At 42.7% G+C, this 21,450-nt stretch overlaps 2 protein-coding genes across 2 annotated transcripts in view; both read right to left on the bottom strand.

Moving 5' to 3' along the window:
- Positions 1-698: 698 nt before the first annotated feature.
- The window catches only part of LPCAT2 (lysophosphatidylcholine acyltransferase 2), a 54,891-nt gene continuing 34,139 nt past the window's right edge, over positions 699-21,450 (bottom strand). The window contains exons 12-14 of the mRNA XM_016124085.2: positions 8,300-8,398; positions 5,344-5,479; positions 699-2,694 (exon numbers count right to left, since the gene is read on the bottom strand). Coding sequence (XP_015979571.2) covers positions 2,510-2,694; positions 5,344-5,479; positions 8,300-8,398 — 420 coding nt within the window. The 3' untranslated portion in view covers positions 699-2,509. The remainder of the gene's footprint in view (positions 2,695-5,343; positions 5,480-8,299; positions 8,399-21,450) is intronic.
- CAPNS2 (calpain small subunit 2) lies at positions 11,224-16,802 on the bottom strand. The gene has a single exon (XM_036231284.1). It carries the CDS (start codon positions 15,548-15,550, stop codon positions 14,801-14,803), a length of 750 nt encoding a protein of 249 aa, XP_036087177.1. The 5' UTR covers positions 15,551-16,802; the 3' UTR covers positions 11,224-14,800.

Below are 21,450 nucleotides of genomic sequence, written 5' to 3'. Positions count from 1 at the left end.
CCTTGCATTTGGAACAGCCTGCAGGGGAGCGCTCCCGGGCCTGGGACTCAGGTGCCTGCACTGCTGTGCCTCATGCAGAGAGAGCAGACCACGTGTCTTCTGAAAGGAAGGCGGTCTCTCTTAAATGCCCATTATAGGTATACCACCAGCTCTCCCACTCAGCCTTCCAGAACTTGAAAAGCAGCGGCAGAGGAGAATGAAATATCTTACATAATGTAAGCAACTCGGTCTATAAGTCATGTTGCTATCTCTCAACAGAACTGTTCGGATCGAAATTTTTCATGGTTAACAGGTCTTAGGATCTAGTATTTCTCGTCTCAAAGAGTAAGCTCTTCCTCCCCCGCCCCCCTCCCCCAACTATGATATAAAACCACAGGGCATTTAACTGATTTAATGAAATTCAACTCCCTACTTGAAATCGTGAGAGGGGAAAGGCCTCTCGGAAGGATATCTTTATTAAATGGCATGAAAGCAGAGGCGTCGTCCGCAGCACGGAGGATCGTGACCTGTGTCACTATGTGCACCCCACCAGTCAGAGTCCACTTCTTAATCGATACTACGTATAGCACCTTTGGCTAAAATCTGAGATTTTCATTAGAGTAAAATCATGTCTGAAGCATTTTGTCAAGCTTAAATGCAAACAAAAATGATGAATCGTATTCCTGAATATGCAAACAAATTCAAACCGTGGTATTACATTCGATACAAAATGGCAAAACCGGAATTTTTTAATTGCTAACAATGTTATGTAGCAATGCTGTTTATTCGGTAACATGAAAAAATAAGAATATTACATTGGCAGAAGTGGAATTAAGGAGCATAGAATATTACTTTAAAAGAGGGAAACAATGGGATCACTTCGAGAGGCTCACAGAAAGTTTTTAGTTATCGATGCTACTTTTTCATGCCTAACAGGATTAATAGGTGGCTCTTCTGTGAAAAAAAATAAAATGGTCATGGTTCCTGAGTATTACACACATTCAATCGCACGTGACAGACACTACTGTAAACATGTACTTTCCTAACCACTGAAGCAAATGTTTTAACTCCTTCAATGCTTTGTCTAAATAGCTATAAGACATATAGAAAGCAAATAATTATAAATACTTACCTAAAGGTTTTAGTAAGCAATTACCCAAATACATATTTACTCATTAAATTAGAACGCTAAGTGCTTAATTATGTAGAACTAGTTAGAAATCATGACTCTTGATTAAATATAAACTCTAACACCTCTCATGAGACTTTCGATTTCAAAACTGACCTTCAAACACTAGCTTGGGGGTGGAATACCGTTATATTCAGAAACAGAACGGAAACGAAGAATTTCAATGCAAAGACTGAGTTCAGAATTTGAACCAACTATTTTTGCATGTTACATTAGAAAAAATTGGTTCTTTGTTCAATATTTCAAACATAAACTATATTGACAATATGCGTACCTGCATGACACTCAATAAAAAAGGCAGGAAAGAGAAGTCATTGCTTAGCCTAGAGAATAAACGTCACTGTTAAGTTCCTGCCTGGGGTTAAATTGTGGGATTGCATTAACTAAGTAGGTTTTGGGATTCCCTAGCTTTTGGTGATACTCTGGGACCTTTTGTGATTTCCCTGTAGATATTTCAGACAAGCTCTAAAATTTGAGAAAACAGTTAACAAAATAAAACTCCCACTTGGATGGTAAAATATATTAATTCTCATATTACACCAATAGAGCAAATCTGATTCCTTTACTGGCGGAGAGCTACATTCTGAACTCTCCAGCTCAAATTAAACTAAGCGTGGGGCGAACAATTCATTTTCTCATTAGGCAATCGATGGTACCTTCAATAAGGCAATTCCCACTTAACCTTTGTCTGTAAAACAAAGTTCTACATCGGTGGATCATGCAAAAGGATTTGATTTCCTTAGCAGGTGGTTGAGAAAGTCTACAATAGGGATGCATGCTAAAGAGAATATGAGTGTTTAAGAAGCCTTATCTAATTAGTGGAACTCTCCCTTTCAATCCACCCACAGTTACTGAGCCGAGAGACTGAAATGGAAAAAAACGAATCTGTGAAGGTAAAGGTATAAAATTCTGCCACGTTCCTCAGATGCTTCATTCTTATTTCCAGAATGGAAAGGGACTAGAGATTACAGAATATTAGTTTATTTCCTTAGCGGAAAGTAGATTAAAGTATTTAAACCTTTTAAACCCTACGGCGTTGATTAATGCTCATTAGTAAATAAGCGAGACCGTGTTATTCACTTGAGTATCAAATTAAACTGGAAAATCCGTAAAAACGTCTATTTACCAGTAACCCAATCAGTAGAGCACAACGTAACAGAAAAGATTACTTGATATCCACATGCGAATAAAAGCATCTTAATAAAATTTCCCATTGTTTTATAAAAAAAGCTTTCCATTTCGAACATCATCGTTACTCAATAATCATATGTACACTATCGATAAATGCCTTTACAATTTCAAGTAAAGGCCAGTGCGTTTCCTTACTGGGAGGACAGGCCTTCAGTCGTCTTTTTTGTCTGAGGCACTTTCTTCGTGACTTTCAGGGCTGACTTTGTTACTTGCGACCACGGGGACTGCCTGGCCTTCCTCCGGCAATGAAAACACATGGCTGGTTTGGAGGTCCAAGTACGTTGTAAATATCTTAGCATATTCTGGATGCTTTAGGGCGAAATTTTTAAATTCCTCTGGAAGAAGAGAGGGAACAAAATCCAATAAATTGAGATGATCTTCTTTTGGCATGATAAAGATTGACATGTGACTTTAATCATATAATGATTGCAAAATTCTATTACTCAACCCTCATACGTTTGCACTACTTTGGAAGATAGTTTTCCCAAGATCTAGTCCAGTTGAAGACATGTGTATCCTGTGACTCATTAATTCTATTCCAGAGAAATTTGTACATCTCGTGTTCTGGAAGACATGGGTGAGAATGTTCATGGCAACACTGTTTGTAATAGGTAAAAAATGCAAACAGCTCACGTTTGTCAACAGTAGAAACGGAGAAATGAATCGTGACATATTTGTGGAACACAATGCTATACGGCATTGAAAATGAACGAATGGCTGTGTTGTCACAATGTGGATGAATCTTAAAGCCTCATTTTATCTCAGACGTTTTAGATTTAGGGACTGAGGGAGAGATATACAAGGCTTACTAAGGTAACCATCAGAGTTTGAACCTCAAGCCTCCTAACCCCTGGAGTTTCTGAAAGATGATGCTACCCTTGATTTTGAAAATTTCTTTATCCTCTTTTGTTTGGGTAGAGAAAGCATTCTTGAGCTTGCAGGGCCTGAATAGAGAGCCCGGGCTTTGAAACAGCTTGTTATTTGGATCTATCATAAAATGATTCGAACCCAATGTCCTATTTCTTTCCATTTATTTTTTTCAAATCCTCTGATCACCAAGAATCATGGCACAGCAGACTACCTAACAGCTCTTGAAGACAGAAACAGGTTTTGGTGATGAGAAAGCCACCAGACTGAGCTGGAATCATTCTTTGCAACTGCGGCATTATTTTGCATTAATAGACCACTCTGTATTTCCAAATCAGGCAAGCTATGAATTGTTCTTCCTTGACACCCAAAATAAAGCCCCGTCTGCATGAGTCTGTTTCAGTGATGGGGAGACACAGAGGACTTAAGTGACTTCTAAGTGGCATGAGAATTCATCTACTGACACCAAAAACTTTAAGATCTGTGGTCTGTTCAGAAGACTAAGGTCTCTCTGTCCTCTTTGGGGATGTTGGTGGCATTAAAGAGAAACTCATTTATAGACGAAGTGCTGAGAGCATTTAAAACAATTTAAATGATTACATTTAAACAATTAAGTCGATCAACATTCATGATACATTTCAGTACCTATTCTTTTATAAAATCATAATTAAATACCTCAAACATTTCTGCAAAAAAAAAAAAAAAAAAAGTGGACTTGTATAATAGTGGGAAAATGGAGATATTCTGTGTATTCCAAAAAGAAAAAGGTTGAATTCTAAAACACAAAGCAGATTTCCCTAAAAGGTTATTAAAATCAACAGGCAAAAATATTACTACCTACAAATAATTTTGAGTATTAGCTTCCATCTATATAGTTATTCCAAATAGTTTTTTTTTTTTAATTTGGTAGTTTAGAGTAATAGAGAGCCTTACTTATAAAAGAAAAAGGGTCAGCAAATTAGAACACATGGGATTTACGAGTCATGAGTTTTATCTCAATATATACTTTCTTCTTTTCCTTCCTCTTTCTCTTCCTCCCTTCCTCTCTTCCTGTTTCTCTTTCTCTCTCTGTCTCTCTCTCTGTCTCTGTCTCTGTCTCTCTCTCTCTTAAACAAACTCAATACAGTAAGTGCCCTAGGCACTTAATTACTTAAAATAGAAAAAAGGGCCGTCTAAATGACAGTAATTAAAAATAGAGGGTAAGAGAAGTCAGGGATGTAATTCCCCCATCCCATGAAAGTTAACAAGCTGAAACTCTGAACACCAGAAGGAAAGACATGCAGAGGGACCCTCTTCCAGCCCCAGGGAAAGGCTGCAGAAGGCAGGGTGACCTGCCATCTGGGACCAGTCAAAGCTAGGGTGGGGCAACATCGCCCAGGTCTCTCTGTTGCGGGGTGCGTCTCAACAGCTGCACCGTGAAACACGTGCACCCCGAGGCATCGGCCTTCGGCTCTACGCGACGTGCTCTGAGACGTGGACTCACGCTGCTGGGGGAAAAGGCCCGCCACCGATGGACGAACCTGCCACTTGGCCACAAGGTCATCCTCTAGGGAGTCCCTCCCTGACAGGGGTGCCATCCACATGACAGGAGATACTGGCCGTGAAAGCTCACTTATGGTGCCAACGGTGAACGTCAACAGATGAGTTAGCTACATGTGTCCTTGCTGGCGCCTCTACCTGTATCTCTCTACGGCGCTTACGACCCGGGTGGGTTCACTTGCTCGGTTTTGCATGGCCACGGTGACGGAAGGAGGGGCAGAAGACCTGCGAGATCTCAGGCTTTGACCTCCTCTGGCTGGATGATCTCGGGTAAGTTACTTAAAGTCTTTGTATCACAGTAAAATGAGGATAATGCTGAGTACCGATTAAACAGGCTTGCTGTAAAGAATAAATGAATTACTATGTACGAAATGTTTCGAAGAGTACTTAGCACATGGTAAGTCCCGGATAATTAGCCGCTCCCATCGCACCTCTACTCCTAGGATTGCCATCATCACCATTCTCCCCATCGGTTCTATTGTTAATGAGTGGAGGGCAAGGACACCTCTGTATGACGGTCCATCTGCAGTCTGCCCCTCTCCTTGGAAATGGAATCGGGAGCCACAGTGCCTACTCACCATAGGACACAGAATCCCCCTGGGCTATTTCCTTGAAGAGGCCAGAAACATCGAGGTCAGGCACTCCCAGGGATGCCTGCAGAATGGTGGAAAACTCGTCCTCTGAGATGTAGCCATCCTCATCCACGTCGAAGAGCTGCAGGGAGAAGAAAACCAAACGTAAGGACCAGCCCCCCGTCAGAGCGACGGCGGTATGGAAGAGTCTCGGAAAATTGACGCTTTACTAATTCAAACATCCACTGCACCGAGGCTAGGGACATGTACGTGAAGAAAGCATGGTTTCTGCTGCCCTCACGACGCTTAGAGCTCAGCTGTCTAAAGAGACAGAATTAAAATAGGGGCTACGACAGCTGTGTGGACACGGGAGTCCTGTGAGGAGCACAAGGTGAACCCCACCCGATAAGTCAGGGAAGGCTGGACGGAGGAGCTGCCGTTCGAGCTGGGTCTTAGAGCCTGAAGAGAGATTCCCCCAGGTGGCTGCCTGGGGCTCAGGACAAGCAGGAATAAGACCATGACGGACACACGATGCCTCACGTAACCCTCTGGAGGGTCCCGGTGGGAGGGATGCGGTGTGACTGGACGGGAACCGACTGCGCTGTCTGAGGCCGAGTGTGGAGGATGGAGCCCAAACGCCGAACGCCAGGACTGGGTCCCGCGCCCTCCTCACAAGCTCTCAGCTTTTCCCAAAGGCTTTTTACTCCCAGGGGATTCTCACCCGCTCATCTCACAGTCTGAATGCTTGCCTTGGTGCCCTGGTGGCTCTCGCTTCTGTATAAATTCCCTTCGATCGTGCATACTGGGGACTTCTACTTCCTGTCTGTCTGTCCTTCCTCACAAGTATACCAGATCGCTCCCTTTACAAAAACCCTCACCCTCTCTCGATTACCCATCACTCCCAGTAGTCTGCCTGCTACAAAATTCCCAGATCTAAGGTAAATCTCAGGCTCTAGGCTCTGGTAGAAAATTTAGCGCCCCCGTTCCCACTGAGGGAGTGAATGCCCCGCCATTGCATAGAACGCCGTGGGACACGTAATCAAAACACCCTGCCTTCTGAGCAAGCACATGGCCCCAAACCATTTGGACCTTCCCTGGCACGGGAATGATGGAAAGCTGGACTTTTCTCATCCCCACGAAAGTGACCAAGGAAGAAAGCGGAGGCGTTCCTGTAGCTGGGACCTCTGGAGCCACCTAGTCTGTCTTAACCTTGAGCCCAAGCCCCCCAGTCCCCATCCTTATGACTGGTTCCTCGGCCAGGGACCAGGCCTGTTGCTACAACTGGAGAACTCGGAGCGACATTCTGCCTCTGAAGGTCACGGCGATGACGGAACGAGATGAAACGTGGAAAGTTAACTGTGACGTGCTCCCCGAACAACAGGGTATGAACGGACCCTGCGTGTAAAGTATGCCGTCATGTTTCCAACCATAGCCGAGGTCGAAAAATAACCTGTATAAAGCACGACCCATGTCTTACTGCAAAAACAAAAAGAGCTAATTATAGTTCGAGGTCCTCCTTTCCTTCCCCCCCATTCCCCAAACCAAGGTCTAGGCTAGAGAAAATCTCAAGACTTCTTTAAAAACAGTAATTACTGTGATGAAGGGCCAAACTTTTCTATCAGGTCTTTCATTGGTAAACCAAAAGCGAACATTTGCCCAACTAAACTTGTAATTACGCATACAATCCCAAAACAGAAACAGAAATATCTGGATCGGAATAAGTTAGCTACGGGTATAATTTCAGGTTTCGTGGTGAGTAAGTCTGTAAAAGGCAAAAGTTTCAAGCGCGTTGGGACGCTGTTCTGGCCCCCGCCTTCTGGTCATCTGCTGGGCATCATCACGTCCGGTTCTTTCCGGGCCTCGCCGTTAACTTGGTCTCAACGAATCCGAAATCAAAAGTAAACGCGGGGACCGCTCTGTCCGTGACAGAGCACGTGAACATTCCCGAGACGATGCCCGGGGGACTCCGAGACGTGAGAAAGGACTCTGGGAGAAAGACGATCTTTCCAGATAATAGAGGGGGGGGGGAAGGAACTTGTTGGGGGGTCACAGTGGCATATTCTTCTCAGAGGAAGCCAAGAAGAAATGAGAGTCGGTAACAGAAATAGAGAAAGTCCCCAGATGTCACGGTGAACAGAAGCCAGGGGACCCCCCCCCCCACCCGACACGACCAAATGATAAGATCAATATCCACAGCTCGGAAAGACACGTAGGGAGATGGAGCTTTAGTTTTACTACTGCAGAGCAGATCACACAAGCTAAACGTTCCGAAGGGAGCATCCCACTGAAATGCATTTCCTCCGAGAAGGACCGAGCCGCTTGGGGGGTGCATCCTTGCCTCTCTGTTGGCTCACAGGGAGTGACACGTGGGGTCAGAGTTCACAATTCAAATCTCCATTGAGTTCTGCCGGGCACTGGGGCCATGGATTTTATTCATCTGTCTCCCAACAAAACTGTGAAAATATATGTGATACTACAGAAAAAACACAAAGGGTAGAAACTTGGGACTTTTTTTTTTTTTTGACTTAGTTCACCTGATCCCACTGCAACGAAATAAACTCCATCAAGAAAACTCCACTAAAACATCTCGGACACCTAGCGAGAAAATAAGAACCGACCAGAACTTGGATGAAGATGACTAGTGACAGGTGGCGTTTATTTATAAACCTCACTTTGGGGCTCCAAAAGAGGGAGGCTGAAGAGAGATAATTTTTAAAGCTAATTTGTTAAATCGTCTGTTCTTTGGCCTTGATGCTGTTAACAAACATCAGTTTTTGCTCAAACTGATGTTTGTGTTTTGTTTCTTCTCAGTGGCCATCGTCATAATTACATTACCCTCGTGTACCTGCCACGGCAGATCTATAAACTCAGGTAATGGATTCGCGGATGTCCGAATAATACACTTAGAGTCAACACTTGTTTTGGAGGCACACCGAGATGCTTTCAGTGGGGCTGACAGTACCTTAAATGCCACCTGGATGATCTCCTCTGTGTTGGCAGGGTTGCACAGGACAGCCAGGCCAATCACATACTCTCGGAAGTCGATGCTGCCATCGTGATTCTGTGAAGAGATGGGAGAAATCAATTCGCAGGGTCGCTACTTGAACTGCCGTTAATCATAGCGCACCAGGTGACATTCGTGGGTGCCACGCAGCTCAACATCATTGGGAGCTGAGCCTATTTGGAAAAAAGTTTGCACTGACATAAAACAGCAAGCAGATGGCCCACCCATTCCCAGTTCAGAAGGAAGAAAACTATATTTCCGTTTAGCAACAAACATAAACATTTTATCACTGAGGCTCAATTCGAGTGGCTACGGTACCCAGCGTGGGTTGTTGAGCTCAGCCTTGATGAGAGCCCCTCTGGGAGGCAGGACCTAGGACTTTCATCCTTGGTGGCACTGAAGTATTCACTCCACCACTGATGGTGGCCCTGCCATGATGACCAGCACCAACGGGTCGCTAAGCAAGTCTCTACACGTAGAGAATGGAAGGGAAAAGCAAAGAGCAAATCAAGGCAATAATCACAGCTACATTCTTTCTTCCTTTTAGGCTTAATGTGCATGCAATAAACCAGCAGCAAGTGAGCACACTCGAGAGCCTCAGTGGCCCCTTGGGGATATCAGGCCCCAGAAGACCCTGCCCTTTGAAGCCTCTGTAAACGAAACCTAACCTGTACAATGGTATCTTGGGCGGTATTCCATGACGGCAGTAAGAGAAAGGGTTAATCATTCTAACCCCGACTGACTGGATGCAGTGTTCTCTATACATCGACTACTTAGCTAGATAGGAATTCCGAGAGGACGAAATGGGGAGAAAGAAGAGAGAGTTTGAGGAACAGAGGAAGAAAAGGAGAGGCAAGGCAGAGAGGGAGGAAGGAGAGAAAAGACAGGAGAGAGAGAATTAAAGAGAAGGAAAGGAAGAGAAGAGGAGAAAGAAAAAAATGAGATGGAGCGTGGAAGAGAGAGATGGAGAAGGGATGACGATAATCCCAGGTGCGAAAATCACGTTGGCAGCAAAACCTTCAGGTGATGGATTTCCAGACGAACCACGAACCAGCAGCAACAGAGCCAGTGCGGTACTTGCTGGATTAATAAATGTTTGGCATCAACAAGCACGTAATCTTCGACGACGTGTCCACATTTCCGCCATCAAGGGTTCCTTTAGGGCAAGGACTGCTTTCTCCGTGTGGGAGTGCATTTTCACTGCCTTGCACACGCACACAGGTAAATGCTAAAACAGACTCTTTTCTCATTAATCCTTACCCACTTCTTTGTGTTCACTTAAGACACTAAGGCAAGCATTCTCCACTGGGGTTCCGGAAATGGGGTCCGTTTTTTTATATGTAGGTTTTTCTAGGGGAATTTTTATAGCTTTTATCAGTGTCTCGGAGTGACCAAGTTCAAAGGTCAGGCACCACTTTGGCCATCCTATTTATCTCACGGCAGGGCGGGAACTTAAAACAGCAATCAATTAACTTCATTTTCCCACCAGACACAGTAGAAACAAAGAGGTTCCAAGATTTCCCTGAATTAACGGGGCGGGTAGGAGGGTGTTTATTGCTGAGACGAAAACTCAGGTCATCTGACTTCCATTTTTGTCTGGTGACCTATAAGGGAGCTGTTTTCTGCCTTTTCTTGAGTCATTTACATTCAACAAAAAACATCCGTTTTAAGCGTACAGTTCGATGTGTTTTGACAAATGTATATGCCAGGGTGACAACCACCACAATCAATATCGACAACACTTCCGTCACCCCAGAGGTTTCGGAGGAGGTTGCGTTGTAAAACACATAATCTCCTTGTGACACCGCCACTTAATTTTGGTAAGCACTCTGGAGGGCTGTTATTCCTTAGTCTTAGGGGCTGAGCAGCTTACTGAACCATGGCTATGGTACTCAATTTAGGGAAATTTCTCAGGCAACTGGCTTTCTCCATGAAGCAACATGGAACTTTGGACAGAAATTCTGAAAAAAAACAGATACAAGAATGATGTCTGGGCACTGACATACAATCATAGGCTGTATGATTGGAACCACTCCTTTGAATTTCTGTCGTATCTTTCTTGTGAGGCATCCGATTTTTTATCTATACCACCGAACCCTGTGTATAACACAGGTCAAGCAGGATAACTCGTTTTTCAGATGGAATAATAGAAATGGAAGGGACTGTTAGTATCATCACTATTTAGAAAACAACGTAATATTCTGGACCCCTGATTTTCATTAACGGTCTTACATATGAATGGTTTTGACTCACAGCCTTGCAGCAGACCCTCAACGATCAAGCGCACGAAAAAGCGTATGAGTCTTCATCACAGTAATGTGAGGGGGAATAAACCAGCATGGAATCATTCTGTGATGGCTGATTATTGAATTAATACAATAATGCACCGTTAAGTTTCCAAATTCAGAAAAATTAAACTTAGAAGTGGAAAGAATATTAGAAATCATCAACTTCTTCATTTTTACTAATTGAAAAACAGAAGTTTTTACCTGTGGTTATAAAACTTGATATTATAATTTAGGTAATCTGACTCTCGATCATTCCAATTAAAGCAAGTAGCTTAATAAAAAAATATTCAAAAACAGATAAGCAAAAAGTATACAGCAAAATACACTCCTTTAATTTTTCAATTTCAAATCGGTTCCTTGACAAAAATTATTCCTCTAACCTGTGGTTCTTTCTTTTGCAGACCTATCAAACTCCTCAGAAAGAATTGTGAATCTTAAAAAATCTAGACTTGAAGATATTTCAGGGCCACATTATTAAGGAGGAGACCATCTTTCTGGAAGGAGGCCTAATCCCTCCATAATCTGCCCTAATCTGGACCAGGGCAGCCCTGAGCTGGAACCAAGAAGCTGCCTTGAGTCACTGCCAAAAAAAAAAAAAAAAAAAAGGGATGACTAAGCCTCGCTGAAACTCTAGACGGTGGGTCCCATCCCTTCCTTGGCAGGCAGCAGGACCAGAAAAGCAAAGCTAAATGAACTGAACGGGAGATAAATTCACAACCCTGGCTTCCCTAATAAACGCCAGAGCCGAGAATGAATGAAATCAGAGAAAATAAACACACGAGAAGCCAGAGAAGAGGGCCGAGGTCACTGCAAGCTCGTGGCACCCCAGTGCCCTTCCGTCCCCACGGTCACACTACGCTGGCTTCTAGGACCAGCGGGAAGTTCCAGGCCACTTGTTCACACCCGGCCCGTTTTACATTCCAGAAGGAATCCATGGTGATTTTCACATGTCTGATTCTGAGGTGTCGGATCCACAAGGTTTTTTCTTGACGGGATTTATTCGAGATTTTTATTCCTATAGAATCAGATGCTTTTTACAACTTTTTAAGTCTGGCGACACTTAAGGAAATGGTTTTGAGTATATTTTGAGATGGTAAACTCCCAAGGTAGGGACCATTTTCTCTTTGTTATGTTTTAATTGATACAATGTCATCCCTACAAATGAGAGGTAGTCAATGCCATCAAAATAATTTAAAAACGCTGACATAAAACAGAACCTCCTATGCGGCAGCCAATAGAAAAAGGTTTTGAGTCTCTGAAGAACTCCACAAATCCAAAGGAGTATTATTCTGCAAGTGCATTGAAATCTCAGTTATCCAGGAGAGCTGGGGAAGAGGTATGTTGCTTAGCCAAACAGTCCTATCAAGAGCATATTTCTACACGTAATTGTATTACTAAGTTTTTAGGAATTAAGTAGTTTTGATCTATTTAGCATTAGAAGTAAATGTTTGTAAAAAAGTAATTCTAAAAGCATTTCAAGGTCAACAGGCACATCTGACAATATTTTTAAGGCCTCACTGTGAGTTGTAGAATTCTATTGATGAGATTTCAGAATGAGGGGGCCATATAAATCAACTTTTAAAAACACATGCACTACTACTTAAAAAAATGTTTTAAAAGTGGCCTTTAAAATAATATACACATGTTGAATATTTTTGGAGGTTTGTTGTTTTGCGGTACAGAACACAGTACTGTTTCCTGCCATTACAGGTTATAGAATCCAGTGAATTACATCAAGATAAAGGTGTTTTACAAAATGATATGCAGTGTTTTGAACTTTAAAAATGTAGAGGGTACAATTTAAATGTTTACTGATGCATATTATTTTCAGCCGACTACATTCACTGCATTGCTTAATGTTATAAGTTTAAAAATAATGGCATGGAAAAAAATGAAAATAAAAACATAAAAATCATGATATGGAGTTATATGAATCAAAGACCATCATCTTAGGCTAGAGGTAATCCTCCATGTAGAAACGGTAAAATTAAAAAAAAAAAATGTATCAGGCAAATACTCCCCCTTCCTTTGAAAATGTGCCTTTAAAATATAAACTATTGGATGAAAACTAAAAAATTAAATTACTTCTTCTACATGATGCCAAAGATTTGGTTACTTAGAAAAATCCAGAGTTTGGACTAAATTTTCTATCATTCACTCTAGTGTCTGAGATTTTCTTTGTGCAGATTTTATACAACATGTTTCCACATAAAATTTGTATAAATATACAAATTCGTATAAATACACAAATTTTTCTGTTTTCTAAAGAGAACAGAAGAAAGACAGTAGGTAACTTCAGGATGTTTTACCTGTACATGCAGAAAGAGAATCATAAAAGCAGGTAATTTCTTAACTCAAAGAGCAAGAAAATTACTTCATACCACCTGTGGCATAAAACAATTATCTTCCCTTTTAGAAAACATTTCAAACGAAGTAAGAGGAAAAAGAAGTGTGGCTACATTGCCCTTTCCACAACCATCACATGCTAAGGTGAAATTATAACTTAATATTCCGAGACCTTAAAAGGCGTCTTGGCAGCTCCCCCTTCCTGGGCTGCGTTCCTACACCCATGCCTAACGTATTAGTAAGCTTATTCTAAAATAGGGCCCTTGATGTTAACGTGCGGTTGCTGGCAGCGGCCTCGTTCTTCTAGAACCACACCTGGTCTGAGCAGCCACACAGACCAAGCTGAAATTACAAGGCCCTTGAGGAAAGGGGATGTGCTCTCAGTGCCTGACTCAGTGCAGAATTATATACATGTGGTTTCATAAATATTATAGGACGGTGGCGAGGCCACCCTCCCCTAATGTCCCTGGGGATCTCGTCTGTCATCCGGGCAGCGGAGGGCTGTTAACAGTCCAGTCACATCATTTCTACAGTTCGAACTTTCCTCTACATAAGTCAGAGGAGGAAGGAAGAATTTATCTTCCAACTCAGGAGGATTCTCCAAAGCATTGGGGGAGAGAGAGAGGGAACACGTTAAAAACCAGAGAAGCAGGTGTGCCGAGCCCTTGTAAACGCGGCCTCTCTAGTTGAGTCTACGCACACCGGATTCTGGATCCGGCTGGCCCCACTGTAACCACCTGAATCAAAATGATAAAACCAAACCAAAGGTCAAACACAGAAAGGCATGCCCACCCACATCTGCAGCCAGGGCTGAGAACCATTGCAATAAAGAGCCAGTAATAGTTATACATATTGATGTATCCCTATATTGCTTTATACACAACATAACTGCTTAGGATTTGTGTAAGTTTTTCTTTGTTTACATTTTTCCTGCCTGCAGTTTGAGAGAAGGAGGACAAAAAAAAAAAAATATTCCCTGCTCGAAGGCAGGGCAAGATCTGACAAGCCCTGGCTGACACAGCTGGGCATGTCTGATTTTGTATGAAGTACATGTAAGATTGACCATTTTGATCATTAAGGCAGCGAGAGGCATTCCGGACTATGGGTCTACCTTTTAATTCCCCAACGCCCTTGACCCTCACAAACATATCAAAACAAAAGTAAATGGCTACATGCTTATTTTACAACAAAGAATTCTAGAATTTAAGACAGCTGTTCCACCATAAAAAAACAAACAAATAAAAAAAACCCTACTACCCTTATATAAAATTGCTTAATTCCACATTTCTGAACCATTTCTATAAGTTAAATGTTTCTAGGAAAACACTTTTCGTTTTTTTTTTTTTCCTATAATAGAAAGACCAGATGTAAAGTTTAGAGAAAACCAGATTTTGAATGTCTCTCCTCCTTACCTTTGTAATGGGGAAAATGTACCTCCTGAGTGCTTGCTTGCTTGATTTATTTATTTTTTTTCAAAATTTCACTCATAACGACAACAAACTTCCTGCTCATTAGCCGAATAAGCGACAATCTTTCAAATCCACCCTCTTAGCGCTCACTCTGTGCCCCCATCATGTATAGAAGTCCATATAAATCCGGTATCTCAAAAAACAGAGACACAAAACACTCAGAACATTTTTTCATGGAAAAAAAATACGTTTTAATTAGGCAGTGAGAAGCAGTGCAAGTCCAGACACACGCAGGGTAGGGAGGGCTCGCCGGGAAACGTCGGCTGCTGAACGGGGCTGCAGCTGCCGTGCAGAGAACGGTGCTGTCCCCCGGAGAGGGTCCCCCAGAGAGGGTCCCGCCTTCTCGGTGTCCCCCTTCAGGAATACATGGTCAGCTGCAGCCACTCTTGGATGGACACCTGAATGAGGCCGTCTGCATCTCTATCCAGAGACTTGAAGGCACGAAACATGGCGTCCAGGCGGACCAGGCAGCTGATGAAGTTGTTGAAATCCATACTTCCATCCTCATCGGTGTATCGGCGGACGATCATTTGGTAAAGCTGTTCATTGAGCTGGAATCCTGCTGCCTGCAGGGCCTCCCGCAGCTGAGAACTCTTTAGAGACCCGGAATACTCCCGGTCGTATTGTTTGTAGACACACTGCCATTTCTTGAGGTTGTTCCACAGATACTTAAATTCTTCAAAGCCCAGTTTCCCGTTCGTGTCATTGTCCATGACAGAGACGATGCTCCGGCAGGTGTCAAGGCTGAAGCCGTCGGTCTTCAGATCCTTGTGCTTAGAAAGGACTTTGTTGAGAATGTTCATTAGCATAGTGGCACCCACCTCCATGTCCGGTCCAGCCAGCTGCGCAAATTGTTGCCGAAAACGCCTAACTTCCTCACTTTCACTGGCCTCCACGTTGGTGAAATGCTGCTGAGTGGGAGGTGGTTCTGGGGTATATTGAGCTGCTGCCGCCTCGCTGATGAGGTTCACGAGACCTCCAACTATCCCTCCAATATTTCCCCCTCCACCTCCTCCTCTTCTCTGACCACCTCCTCCAAGAAGGCCTCCAAGAGCTTCCCCTAGACCTCGATCGGCTCCTTCCAAAAGAGCCTTTGCGAGAAACATGCTTTCAGTTTAACGAGCGGCCAAAGTCTTGGAGACAGATGAAGAGAGCTGAAATGGAGTCTGAGGAGCTGACATGTGGAAGAACTGGCTTTTCTGTACCTGCTTATGCTGCACTACGCCCCATGGCGTGATATCCTGCCTCTACTGAAGAGGCCTGAATTCCACTGGGTCCTAGCGCCTGCCACTTTTAAGGCGGCATCCATAAAATATTCAGCTCTTCTAATAAACATTTCTGCTATATCTAACCAATTATCACGCATTACGGTATGTAGGACAAATGAGGACAAGATGTGTAAATGGATATGTTAAATGATATATTCCTACGTTATTGATCTGAGCTCTCTCTCAGCACCTGAAGAATGATGCTCATTTTCCTAACGGCAGGTCAATAACTCAAGGAAAGCAAGAATTTTATTTCTAAAAACGATTTATGTCTAGGGTAGAACTGGAGAACTCTTGGGCAATAGAAGCACATTTACCGAATTCCCTTCCTTTAGCGAAGACTTTCAAAGTCCGATGGTTTTAAGAAAAACTTGGAAGGGGAATTTTTTAAATGCAGGGGCCCTGGGCCCCACCTGTGGCCACTCTGGTTCTGCAGTCTGCTGTGGAACTCCGGAGGGACATTTTGGGGATGTTTTCTGAAGTGTAACATTCATATAGAAAACTGTACAAATCACAAAGGAGCGGCTCAAAGACTTCCACAGACTGTACACACCCACATCAAGAAACAGAACATCACCAGCACCCCCGAAGTCTCTCCATGCCTCTCTGCAGTTACTCTGCTGTCCCAAGGGTAAGCACTATCCTGACACATGTCACCAGAGATTCATTTCTGGACCTTAAATAAATAGAATCATACGGTATATACATTATTGTCTCACTTTTTAATTAAAAAAAAAATTTTTTTTTTTAAATTGTGGTCAAATATATGTAACATAAAATTTACCATCTTAACCATTTTCAAGTGTACAGTTTGGTAGCATTAAGTACGTTCGCAATGTGCAACCATGACCACCATCCATTTCTGGAAGTTTGTTCATCTTGCTAAACTGAGCCTCTGCCCCATTAAATAATAACTCCCATTCCTGCCTCCCACTAGGCCCTGATGATCACCGCTCTACATCACGTCTGCATGAATTAAATTGCTCTAGGTACCTCATGGGAGTGGAATCAAACGATATTTGTCCTTGGGTGACTGGCTGATTTCACTTGCTATAATGTTCATCTATGTTATAGCTTTTTTTAAATTTTTACATTTGTGAGTTTTGATTTTACCTATTTAACAGTTCTTTTCAGAAGTGAGTCTAAGCCAGGTAGTCCCAGATAAGACTGTGAGAAACCCTACCTTTGATACTAGGTAGAGTCCGAGTACAAGTCCTTAGAGGTCTCCAGAAGCTCTATTGGTGAACTTGGGGAAAGGCAGATAGGCTGTAATAACTAAATCATTATATCACTTAGCATTTTGGGACTCAATTTCAAAACCGCAAAATGGCGATGAGAGTAGCTCACCTGCCTGTTTCATAATGATTCAATCTTATACATGACATATCAGGACGTAGGCTCGGTGTTTAGGATACAAAGATGAATGCATCAGGACAACTGTGCTCAAGGATTAAGTCCGCTCGCAGAAAACTAATTGCAACGCAATCCGAAGTCTGCATTTATATTTCTACTATTAATACCAAGTTATCACATTTGTATATAATCTTTGTCAATTAGGGCTTTATGCAATTCCTCTAAAAGATAACAAAAGTATTTGAGATGAGGAAAGAAAAACTCAAGAGAAACTACTTTTTAAAGGTCATACCATGACTACATTGTACTGTATTGATGGGTACCCCAAAGGGGAGCATTTGCTGAGGCAAAGGAGAGAGTTGACCATCAGAAGAGATCATGCGTAGGCCTTACTACCGGCTGAGTCAGAGTTCTCAGGTAGACATGGCATGTGATGAGACAGCATAGAACAGAACTGGACTGGAAAGAGCCTGACCTGTTATGTGACAATCTATCTCATAGGTCACTAGGAGAACCACTGATAGCTCAAATGTGAAGTCAAAAGGAGACTGGATGTGAAATCGCTTTGTAACTCATACAATTCTAGAACTGAATGATGATTATTCTAACTATTACTATGGAGAGACTGGTGCCTAAGGAACACGGCTCCGTTTCGGACATGGGAGCGATTCTCCTTCTGCCACACCCAGCGGTTTGTGTAAAATTTCCCACCACTGGTTTTATGGCATAATGACTCCAGTAACTGGTCTCATGGGTATGATGAAATGGCCTCTGGGAAGTCCAAAGGCCAAATGTCTTCCTTAACCACAAAGAAGCAGCACCACAAAAGGACTGTCTTCCTTTCAGGGATTACAAGGGGGCCATCTGGCCTCAGACAGATCTAAACCCATTCATAAAAGCTTCTCTCAGAGGAAACGGCATGGACTTTGTTTTCATAATATCGGAAATTAACTTGATAGCATCCCCTGCCATATGAAAGGTGTCTCCTTATGCCCATCTGAAGTGTCCTTCAAGGAGGTTTAAATCCAATTCACCTCATTTATTTTCTGTGAAGATGGAAGGCATTTAGCAAACAGTTTCTCACAGCCATCACCGAATAAAAGACAGTTATTAGATTAACATGGCTTTTCTTCCCTGGACCCTTTAATGCCCTAAGGCCATTTATTGGAACACTAATAGGAACTTTGGTTGGTGCCTGGGGAGCTCTACTGTCTCATCTGGAGAAAAGGGAGGAGGCGAAGAGGCCGCTTCTTATGGAAAATCTAACCTCAAGTTGAGGGGGAAGAGTTATTGAACTTAAAAAGTAAACCGTGACACATGAATGTCACTGGCAACATTATTTGGAATCGTCCCAAAGTGGAACAACCTAAATGACCACTAACTGGTGAATGGACAAACAAAAGGTGATGTATCCATATAATGAAGCACTATTTGACCATAAAAATGAATGAATTACTTCTTTTACATGGAATTACTTCCTACGACATGGAGGAACCTCAGAAACAGTGAAAGAAGTGAAAGAAGCCAGACACGAGAGACCATATATTGTATCGTTTCATTTATATAACATGTCTAGAAAAGGCAAATCTATAGAGAAAGAAGGTCTCTATTCTAGACCAGGTCTAGAATAACATGGAAGGACTTACAGCTCCATAGTGGTCGCCTAGGACTATGGGGTAGGTAGGTGACAGTAATTAAGAGTTAAAGATACAGAGAATCATATTGGAGTGATGGCAATATCCTAAAGCTGATTTATGCTGATGGTTGCACGACTTGGTAAATTTATTAAAAGTAATCATTGAAGTGTGTGCTTGAAGTGGGTGAATTATATATGTAAAATATACGTCGAGAAATTATTTTTAAAAAGTCGAGTGACAGTTTTTAGTAAAAAAGAATACTGAACTAGGACTTCTAGTCCTAGTCGTACAATTAACTGTGCAGCCGTGGGCACGTAACTGCTTCTCCAGGGCTGGCAGCCTTCCACACAATGAGGATGATAGGCTATTTGGCACCAAAGGTCCTTTTAGCTCTAAAATTCTGTGACTTTAGATTTTCACGTGCCATGTGACAGCAGCAGCATTCTTACCTGGCATTTCGTTTCCTTCTGGTGCCCAAGCCTTTTTATGCTACCTATTAATTTTATTCAACCTTCCCTTATCTTCAGTCTAGTTCCACAACTTTTAAAGACATGCTTACTTACCCTTATCCCCACTTTGACATATTGTCTCGTTTTCAAAAGTATTCCTTAAGGCTAACGAAGAAGTTTGTGGTGCCTCCAAGCAAAGTTCCAAGGTGGGGGGACAGAACCAGGTCTAGAATAACACAGAAGGACACACGACTCCCACTTTGAGTGAAGCCTTTTTTTTTTTTTTTCCAAGTGTGGCTCTTACCTAACTGTGATCGGGACCAGACCTTCCTAATTTATTGACGAGAACGTCATGTTGGATGAAATCCAAAGCCTTTCTAGAGTCCGTACAGATAAGACCTATTTCTTTTTCTCTACCATCTTGGGCTGTCACCCTGTCATGAGGAGGAAACTGAATTGGTCTGACACAATTTGCTCTTTACGACGCCCTACTCTTTCCTTCCTTCTGCTCTTGGAAGAGGCCAGTAATCGCTCACTCGCTCTGGTTAAAGAGCGAAGCTTTAATTGCTGCCATCTCCTTCCCGTTTCCTTTAAGCGTCTCCTGGGTACACTTGCACTGAAGAACCAAAACGAAAGCGTATAATTCTCACGTTTAAGTGGATCTTTCCAGTGTCACAGCACTCCATGAGAGAAAATGCCACGATGGACTCCGTGGGGGTGCGAAGTGAACCTGAGACTCGAAGAGGGAAATGCTCAGACGTACGAGACCCCCAAACCTTTAGGACGACTCACACGACCGGATAGAAAATGTCATCTACCCCACTCAGAGAGTTATAGCCTTTTTCTGTTTATTATATCATATAAGTTACAGCGTCGATTTCATAGAACAAATCCTGATGAACTGACCTGGAATCAAGGTGAGTTCTTTTCACATGAGCTATGAAAGACTATATTACATCTTAAACCTGAACTGGAAATGGAAAGGGGAGAAGACTTCATTGTTTGTTACAATTAGTCATCTCTGTCACTGTAACAATAAAGCAGCCACAGACAATTCTGGATCAATGGGCGTGGCCATGTCCCAATAAAACTTTATTAACAAAACAGGTGTCAGATTGGATTTGGTCCATCAGCTACTGTTTGCTGACTCTTGTTAAGCTGATGAAAAAAAGGCAAGAGATTAAGGTTTAAGGACTAGACTGGACGCTTGCAGTCAGTGCTCCTAATGACCATTATTAATTTGTAGGACTGTCCACATCTGATTGAAAGGGGGTTGCTCTGAACCTTTATTCTTGATTAATCTGCTTACCTCTTGTTGATATTCTCCCACTGCCCTAACTAGTGGAATATCGTTTATCTTTACAGATGAGAGACTGAATCCTAATTCCTAAGCTGAAGTCTGCCATGAGCTCGCTCTCTTTCTACCAATACAGAACACAGCTTAATTACATTTAGATGGTTATTGTTTCCATTTGTAAAAATTTTGAAAACTATCATGATTTCCCCCCATATCTGCCTTTGGACTAGCACTGAGTTCTTCTGGCAGTACTAGGCACTCTGTTTAAATACTAGACAGGAAAAGTGTGAGCATACTTTAGCATGACGAGGCTATCGTAAACTTCTGTGGGTCTCTTATTACTGTTTCACATTACGTGGAATGAATGTGTTTCTTTATCCTGCGTTCTTCCTGTCTGCCCTGTTCTTGGTCTTAGTTCAAGTGTTAACTCACGAGTGCCAATAACAAGCACCCTTGCGTGTCCCTTCCTGTCAGAGAAGGCAGAGAGCTGTAGCATGCAGAATTTCTGCTCATGCCGAAAGTTACGACAGGGCACTTACATGGCTTCAGTGGCTGCAGATAAACAGAGAAATCTTTGCGAGTGGCACAGATGAATTTTTCCATTCCAATTGTACACGCTGTTCTAAGAGTTTGGGGGACCATACGTCTTGCAAAGTCCAAAGTGTTTACTATCTGGCTCTTCTACAGAAAAAGTCTGCTGGCCCCTAAAATATAGCTTTGAATACTGTTGTGGTGGTGTGTGTCAGGAGGGACATTAAGCTGAATACAGTATAGACGAGAAATGGCTTGGCTACTAAGAAACGGGAAGAGGCAGATGACACGGTACAGTGTCGGCCTTGCAACGAAGATGACAAGCATACTGAAATGAATACCTGAGGGCTTTGCGGCGCAGGTGTATGACACCGCCGGCGGGGCAGCGCACGGCTTTCTCGCTCACGGTGATGAAGGAGGACGAAGTGAGCGGTGCCGTTACGGACACCGCGAGACGCTGTTATAATCGTC

The sequence above is a fragment of the Rousettus aegyptiacus genome, unplaced genomic scaffold (assembly GCF_014176215.1).
Source record: "Rousettus aegyptiacus isolate mRouAeg1 unplaced genomic scaffold, mRouAeg1.p scaffold_m13_p_14, whole genome shotgun sequence".
Lineage (NCBI taxonomy): Eukaryota > Metazoa > Chordata > Mammalia > Chiroptera > Pteropodidae > Rousettus > Rousettus aegyptiacus.
The sequence above is the reverse complement of the archived record's forward strand: the minus strand, read 5'-3'. Positions and strand labels throughout refer to the sequence as shown.

Coding starts and splice junctions, on each gene's coding strand:
- CAPNS2 (XM_036231284.1), bottom strand. CDS start 15,550: ATGTTTCTCGCAAAGGCTCTTTTGGAAGGAGCCGATCGAGGTCTAGGG.